General features: G+C 26.8%; 1 protein-coding gene across 1 annotated transcript; it reads left to right on the top strand.

The window, feature by feature from the left end:
- Positions 1 to 3,014: 3,014 nt before the first annotated feature.
- On the top strand, positions 3,015 to 7,729 carry LOC112688656 (ATP-dependent DNA helicase DDX11). The gene is made up of 16 exons (XM_025561960.1): positions 3,015 to 3,595; positions 3,715 to 3,963; positions 4,221 to 4,424; positions 4,488 to 4,651; positions 4,765 to 5,011; positions 5,090 to 5,242; positions 5,313 to 5,436; positions 5,494 to 5,648; positions 5,730 to 5,862; positions 5,986 to 6,193; positions 6,274 to 6,484; positions 6,560 to 6,709; positions 6,861 to 6,981; positions 7,069 to 7,199; positions 7,264 to 7,482; positions 7,683 to 7,729. The coding sequence occupies exons 1-16, from the start codon at positions 3,425 to 3,427 to the stop codon at positions 7,713 to 7,715; spliced, it is 2,673 nt and encodes an 890-aa protein (XP_025417745.1). The 5' UTR covers positions 3,015 to 3,424; the 3' UTR covers positions 7,716 to 7,729.
- Positions 7,730 to 8,843: the final 1,114 nt, after the last annotated feature.

Below are 8,843 nucleotides of genomic sequence, written 5' to 3'. Positions count from 1 at the left end.
GGAAAATGTTTACCTATAGAGTAATAATATTACTAGTATAGTTAGTATATAAGTATATATATAGTAAGTATTTTTCAATGTGATAATCAATGACATAAACATTATCAAATTTATATTATAACAACTTATTTATTTATGAATTACCATAGGGTAATATAGGCCGTTTAATTATATCATTAAGAGTAAATTAACTCTGGGTAAACTAGCCACTATGAATAAAATAAATTTTGTAGCCACTTCTATTTGGCACTGTGTATCGAATATACCATGTTATCATATAAAAAAAAAAAAATAAATTAATAATTGTCATAAAAACATCAATATCGTATTCAGCTTATCTATCTAATTTATAATATTTTTAAATATTACAAATTAATACTATTATTATTATAAACCGTAACCATAAAAGCATATATTATATTAAATTTATCAGTTTTTTTCGGGGGAGGGGAAGGAGGGATGCCCTCCTAGAGTCACCACTGCTAGAGCCGAGGGTGTACCCAAGAGAGGGGGTTTGGATCCGGATCCTCCCCATTGAAATTCCTACATACTCAATGGTTTAATAGTAAATAGTATAAAAATAGTATATAGTATATTTTAATTTTCCATTATCTTCAATTTACAAAGTTTATACATTATATAATATAAGTACCTATATTCATTGATTATAAAATAGAATAATTTATAATGTATAAACCATACTATAGTATATTAACAGTAATTTGTTGGTATTGAGTTAAACTATAATTTTAATTAGAGGAAAGATAAAATAAAAATGTTGGACCCCTTCCATAAAAAATTCTTGGGTACACTCCTGGCTAGAGCACTAAATATCTACACCCAATGTAAGTATGAATATAAGTGTTCAAAAAGTTAAACACTGTTTAGGTAATAAATTGTATCTTCAGAGAATATAAGAACCGGTATATTCTCTTTTGGAATGAAGTATACTCAGTGTCGCATTTAGACAATTTGCATCCAAAACAAATTGATGCCCCCTTACTGGGGCTTACACATAGGGAGATAGATGAACTCCATGAACTCTTTAGATTTTGAACTAAGCAAAGAATGTAGGTATTGGTTTAATGATGTAAATTCTTTTATCAAAAATTTATAGTTTTATAATTTAGTAAACATCCTCACTCTTCAAAGAAAAAATTTAATGTATTCTAGGAATTTCATATATCCTATATTTTATTCCTAAAATTTAAATTTAATTTTTCAATCTTAAATGAGAATATTTTCAAGAAGGTGGTAACTGTAATATATCAACGAAATATAATAATAATGTTAATAAAAAAAAAAAATTTCTAATACAAATTTTTTTTTGTAGTAATACCTATTTAAAATGATATATTAATACAATGTTACTTAGTATTATAATTTATTTATTAAAATGTTAAATTATTATTAATTAGCATATGGAAAGATACCGAATTACTAACTATTTGTTTTATATATCGCCATTAATTTGAAGAACTAAACATGGATTTTAATAAATTTAAATAATAAGTATATATTATAATTGTATAAGAGATAACAAATAAATGTTACTAAAAACTTTTATGTGTAATGTCACTTTATATTTAATTTTTAGTTATATTAACACATGTTCCAATTCTTTTCAAAATCATAAGTAGGTACTAAAAATTACTTTAAAAGTAAAAATAAATGATTGATTAAATAATAACTTTTTATTTGAGGAACTATATATACTTACTACTTACTACCCCAACCAGTGGCGCTGGAACAATTTTTGAACCATGGGAGCTGAACATAGTTACAAATACAGAGGAAGGTAAAGATATATTATAGGGACTGTGTCCGATCACATTGGTTGTTGATAACCAAATGATTCTTGAAATTAATTAGATTACGAATATATTTTACAGTAGCGATAATGGATTTCGTATTCTAAAGCTATTCTATTTTGGGTGTTGCGGTTATATTAAATCGTTTCCAATTTTTAGACAAGGTGTAATTGTCTCCATGTTATCTTATTCTTATATACTTACTCATAAACCACATAAAATATTAACTACTACATACATAGTACATGCAAGTAATTTCTAAATAAAACTATTAGTTTACCTACTGTAAGTGTATGATAGTACCTACTTAAAAACAGACAGTTTTTTAAATATATTTGATTTTTGTTTCTATATTCAACATAAACATTAATATTGAAGATGACCCATGTATTTTAATCATGGGAGCGTAAACTCTAGGAAAATGTCCGCGGGGGCTAGCCCACACGGAATTTTTCCCGCGGGGGCAGTTTCCCCGAAACTTCCGTTGTTGCCGCCTAAGTAAATACAGTAAATACTCGTATATTATATTTATGATTTATAATGTCCAGCATTTCAAAAAGAAATTTGAAATCTATAGCGTAGACCTCACATGTCTTGCTTACACATATACACGTAGGTGAAACTAAGAATTTTTACGCCCGGGTAAAATGTTAAAATTACACCCTACCATAGACCAATAATGAAATACTTTTCTCGAGAATTTTTTTCTAACAATTAATATACAATCATACTTGTTGAGTTTTAATCTAATATCAGTACCTATTTAAAAAAGTTTAAAATATCAAATCAGTTGATCAAATCAATTACAAAAATTACACTCGACAATTTTACGCCCGAGGATGAATTCCCGTCTTCCATCCCCTAGTTCCGCCCCTGCATATACATATATGTAGGTATAAATGAACCACAAAATGAGTTAAAAGACTTATGTAAAATCAAACAATTAGATATACTGTATAAAATACATACAATAAAAATATGTTTTAACTGGTGAGGGAGAGGGGTGTTAGGATTTTGGTAAAAATATATTGTATATATTGCCCCCCTAAATTTTTTCCCAGTTACGCCACTGATAATATTCATTATGGGATAAAAAAATAAAAAATATAAAATAAAAAAAAATAACGCCGTTCGTGTTATCGTGTCCCGAGGCGTCAGCGGCAAACGATACAATCTTGGCGCCAAAATCACCGAAGTGATAACGCGAATCAATGGATTCGAATCGTAGTGCTATAGTTACCTACGCCGTGGATTGGAAAATTATCCGTTCGCGTTCTCCATGCACTCCGGTGTATATTTCGTGTTCATGCGTATTGTTGCCGCGTTGTTCGCTGAATAGCCGTCATCGGTGTATTTACATGCGTTCGGTACGCGGTTTGCACGCGACGTGTTGCTGTGCTGTCAGGTTAACGTCCGGTCTCGGTATCCTCGCGCGGCCATCCTACCCGTACCGACCGCATTAACATTTCGTTCGGACGTGGTAATGGTCGTCTAGAATGTCCACCCTGGTTGGTGTGTGATGTGATCTGCACTTACCGGACTTGTCCTCGACGCCCGTCGTGAGAAAGCGTTAAATAACTGTTCCATTACAAAATTAATTTGAATTCAGGAACATGTCTGCTAATAGCCAACACGAAGATTTGATAACGGAAGAAAAACTTGATACGCCATCAAGGTTTTTGTTTCCGTTTACTCCGTACACCATTCAACATGACTTCATGACAAAACTTTATTCGGCCATAGAAAACAAGAAACTTGGAATTTTCGAAAGTCCCACTGGAACTGTGAGTTGTGAATAGTTGGTCTTAACAATTTAAATACCTGAAAATTAAGCGTAATAATAGAAGCAAAATAAACCATTTGTTTGAAAATAAACGTTTAAATAAGTTTTTATTTTTATCAGGGTAAGACATTGAGTATTATATGCGGAGCTGTATGTTGGTTATTTGATCATGAAAAGAGAGAATTAAACCAGCTCAAAAAAACACTAGAATTATTTACTAAGAATATAGAGGGATTTGATGATGATGATGATGATGATTGGATTGTTGGGCAATCTAAATTAGTAGAACAACAACGTAAAGTATACGAAATAAATGCATTGCTTAAATCATTAGAAGAATTCAATAATAATATTGAACAAATTAAAAAGGTATTAAATATTTTGAAAATAATTTTATATAGTATATTATTTAAAAAAATTATTTTCTTTATTTATATTTATATAAAAATGATACATTTATAATATATATTTCACATGTTAAAATGAAAATTGTAAATATTTTTTAGTTGTATATTATGTATTTGATAAATTTTAATATTTTATACATATTTGATTTTTTTCATAATTTATATTGTTGGGTAATTACTGAATTTTAAATTATTTATTTCAATGAATTATATTTTTAGCTACAAGAACATAAAAAATCTAATGTTAAGTCATTGGAAACTAATGTTTTGAATCAAAAAAGTAATACTGAAATTGATAAAACAAACGACAAATATTCTTTTGATGAGGAATCTGAATTTTTACTTGAAGACTATGATCAATCATCTAATGATGATGATTTTGAAGAATTATCTCAAGACAAAATACAATATGAAGGAATTAAAGTAATAGTTTTTATTCATATTTTATACTTAATTTAATATATGTCATTTTGTTTTAATTTTTAGATTTATTTTTGTAGTCGTACTCATTCTCAACTGTCTCAGTTTGTAGCTGAAATAAAAAAAAGTCCATATTCAACTGCACGTGTTATACCATTAGCATCTCGACAAAACTATTGCATAAACAAGGCAGTCAAAAATTTAAAAAATATAACATTAATTAATGAAAGGTAAATTTAAAAAATTAATTAATAGACAATTTTTAACAAGTTTGCGATTTACCATTATACGAAGTATTATATTTTTATTAATAATAATAGATTTTTTACAAATTGGATAATAGGTGTTTAGAAATGGGAAAGTCAAAATCTAGTCAGAAATCTACTAAGTTATCTTCAATTGGTTCAGTAGTTAAGAAAAAAAAAGTTGAACCTCTATGCAAATGTGTGTATAATAATAAAGAAGCAATTCAATCATTAGCTGAAGAAGTTACATTAGAAATTAGAGATATGGAACAGTTAGTAAATAGAGGAGAACAATTATCTGCTTGTCCGTATTATGCTAGTAGAGAATCAATTAAATACTCTCAGGTATGAAATGACCTGTTATAATATTGTTGATTTTATATTTTATATTTTGTTTGCTATATATTTGTATTATGTTTATAGATAGTAGTTTTACCATATAATACATTATTACATAAAAGCACTAGAGAAGCAAGTGGCATTCGTCTTGAGGGTAATATATTTATTATTGATGAAGCTCATAATTTATTGGATACAATCGGTCATATACATAGTTCTCAAATAAATGGTCAACAGGTATATTAATTCTATATAATTTTATGATTTATTCTAATATAAAATTTAAAATTGCAATCTGTTTTTTTAGTTAACTCATAGTTATAGCCAGTTGATTCAATATAAGGCAAAGTTTGAGTTAAGATTTACAGCCAGTAATTTATTACATTTGAATCAATTGATTTATGTTATTGGAAAGCTCATTGTTATGCTGGGTAAAACATTAATGAATTAATTATTTGTTATAGCATAATAATTGTTGTAAATTTAAGGTGGAACTCCAGGAGTTAGTCATGCAGAAGCTAGTCATAAAGGAATTGATTCAAAAGTATACACTCTTGAAGATTTTGTCCATCAAAGTAAAATTGATCATTTAAATATGTTTAAACTGGTTGATTTTTTCAAAAAAAGCAAGATAGGCCAAAAAGTAATGTATATTCATTATGTTTTAATTATCCATAATAATACATAAAAGTTAACATGGGTTATTTTAAATTACTTTTTTTAGATTCGAGGTTACTCTGAAAAATATATGCCATCAGTGACATTGCAACCTTCAAAACCTAAACTTAGCAATTTACAAGCTTTTCTCAAGGATATTGAAGCAAAAAAAAATAATAAAGGCAAAAATCCTAAAGAAGGTTAGTAAAAAAAAGATGTAAATTGAATACAGGTATATAATATATAAATATTAAATACAAATTATACAAATGTTTTTGTTTGAATAATCATTAGTTGAGCTAATTTGTGAATGTGTATTTAAGATGAAAACAAACCAAATGAACCACAAATTACAGATGTAATTAGTAACAATCCTCTTACTCCAGTTATGGCATTTATAGAATCACTCACTAATCATTGTGAAGATGGGCGCATTGTTTGTTCCAGACAAGCATTTGTTAGCAAAGGAACATTGAAATTTTTACTTTTAAATCCTGCAGTTCATTTTAAAGAGATTGTGGACAAAGCTAGGTAAGTCAAAAAGTTTATTTCTTCAACATTTATTTTGACTACTTTTATACATAAGTAATTATTATAACAATTTATATTAGATCAGTGATTGTATCTGGTGGTACTATGGAACCCATATCTGAGTTTAAAGATCAACTATTCAATTTCAGTGGTAATAACTCTGAAAGAATTGTTCATTTTAGCTGTGGTCATGTTGTACCATCAGATCATATATTACCATTAATCATATGCTCCGGACCATCTGGAAAACAATTGGATTTTTCTTACCAAGAAAGATCTACTACTAAAATGGTAAGACTTTTTTTTTTTAAGAATTGTAAAATTAAATGTTTAAACTCTTTTTATTTTATTTTTATTTTTTTATAGCTGAATGAAATTGGATCATTGCTTGAAAATGTTTGTCGAATAGTGCCTGCTGGAATTGTATGTTTTTTCCCATCTTACGATTATGAACAGATTGTTTATCAACATTTAGAAAAAAATAAAGTCATTAACAGGATTTTAGAAAGGAAAAAAGTAATTGTATAGTTGTATGTTCTTGTAATTTATCTAATGTGTATTGTACTAAAATATCAGTAAGAGCAATTTAATTTTTGGAGGTATAAAATATAATTAAGTCATTTCTAGGATAAAAAATAATAGTTTAAAAAGATTTATATTTTTAAAGGTATTCAGAGAACCAAAATCAACTCAACAAGTTGATGACGTTTTAAAGAATTATTCTAAAGCTATTTTTACACCATCATTAAATTCTAAAGTAACTGGAGCGTTATTATTTAGTGTTATTGGTAATTTAGTTGGTTTACAACTTAAAATAAACTTTATACTAATACATATGTACACATGTTTTTACTATCACATATTTATAATTATAGGTGGCAAACTGAGTGAAGGTTTAAATTTTAGTGATGATTTAGGACGTTGCGTTATAGTCATTGGTCTTCCATATCCAAATATTAAGTCTGCTGAATTACAAGAAAAAATGAATTACTTAAACAGCCATATGGTAGTAATTGAATATCAATGATATTTTAAAAGTTAATTGTATCATAACCAATTTCATGATTAAGGGTCAAGGCGCTGGCCAAGATCATTATGAAAATTTATGTATGAAAGCTGTAAATCAGTCAATTGGTCGTTCTGTTCGTCATCAACAAGATTATGCTGCAGTGTTACTTTTAGATCATCGTTATCAAAAAGATAATGTTCGCGATGCTCTTCCAAAATGGTTGCAACCTTCTTTACAAGTACATTCTACATTTGGATCAGCATTTTTACAGTTAAACAAGGTATTTATTTACTTATAATTAAATTTAATGCAAATCATAGTTTTTTATATATATATATATATATATATATTTAGGGTCTATCAACACCCAATACTCGTGTATATATATATATATATATATGATTATACAATGGTCATTTTTGGTTAAATTTAATATTTGTTGTTTCTAATATCTAATTGAAGTCTATTTTTAATTTTTAGTTTTTTGTTCCAAAAAAAAAATTGAAACATTAATTTATGAATGAATGAATTGGACAAAAAGAGATTTATATTTTCTATATTTTTTAATTCAAAATAGTAGTTAAAATGTGAACATTTTTTGTATTTTTTTAACTCTTTAAAATAAAGTATACATGTTTTATAATCATAATCTATTTTTATGTACCTAATCTAAAGAAAATTAAAACAATTTTAAGTTGCATTTTCAACAGCTTTTAAAAACAGTAAAAAAATAGGCGGTTAGTAATTAAAGTGACTAGTATTTATTGATATTTATAATATTTATAAATTAAATTTAAACAATATTTCACGAGTTTAATTCTAGTTCTTTAGATTATCATAAGAACATCGACTATTAGTGACATTAACAGGTAATTAGTTTTTAAATTGTTGAAAGACCACTGAGATTAGATAAGAAAGAAGTTTTAATACATTCGAGTTCTTATTAGATGATTGCATTTTACAGAATACAATTAAAATACAATTTCAGACGTTAATTGCATTTTAGTTAATAATCAGGAAGCTAAAGTATTATTTTTTAGGCATCATATTATTTGATGATATTGGTCGACACTGTAAAAACAAAGCCGCTTGGAAAATTGTGTGCAGTATTTATCAATGAAAAATACATATGTAAAGGTTTGAATTAAACATTTTGTATTAACATTTTAATTATTATTTTGGGAGCAATTATAATAGTTATCAGATTGCAAAATGATCAAATTATTAAAACAAATTAAATTATATTTTAGTACAAATATTATTATTCAGTATAGTATATCCAGTTTTTGAAATATTATTGCATAATTTAGCTGGTTTTGATGATAATACGAATGTATTATTTTAATAAATTTAAATTTTTAAGATGTATGTAGCTATTTAATCAAGTTAAAAATAAGATTTTTCCCTCCAATTAGCGGACAATATTTCAGCGACTGACAGTGTCCGGTACTTAGAGGTTTCACTGTATTATATATAAATATACTATGTGATATATATTATGTAATATATTGATTAAGTAAAATCAGTACATTTTTTAAGGAATTTTCACTGGACGACAAAACATGTAATTTTTCAAAATAATTAATGTATAATACAATTTAATATTTAAAATTTGCTCCGTATTAGAATTAAAAATAAACT

Source organism: Sipha flava, unplaced genomic scaffold (assembly GCF_003268045.1).
Source record: "Sipha flava isolate LNK unplaced genomic scaffold, YSA_version1 3_pilon_pilon, whole genome shotgun sequence".
NCBI classification, from domain to species: Eukaryota; Metazoa; Arthropoda; class Insecta; order Hemiptera; family Aphididae; genus Sipha; species Sipha flava.
Note: the sequence above shows the minus strand (reverse complement) of the source record. Positions and strands in the feature narration are given on the sequence as shown.

What these genes read in the sequence shown, in the direction of transcription:
- LOC112688656 (XM_025561960.1), top strand. Translation starts at nt 3,425, where the DNA reads ATGTCTGCTAATAGCCAACACGAAGATTTGATAACGGAAGAAAAACTT. An exon ending in GAGATTGTGGACAAAGCTAG is followed by an intron (nt 6,194 to 6,273) that starts GTAAGTCAAAAA and finishes AATTTATATTAG; the next exon opens with ATCAGTGATTGTATCTGGTG. An exon ending in GTTATTATTTAGTGTTATTG is followed by an intron (nt 6,982 to 7,068) that starts GTAATTTAGTTG and finishes TTATAATTATAG; the next exon opens with GTGGCAAACTGAGTGAAGGT.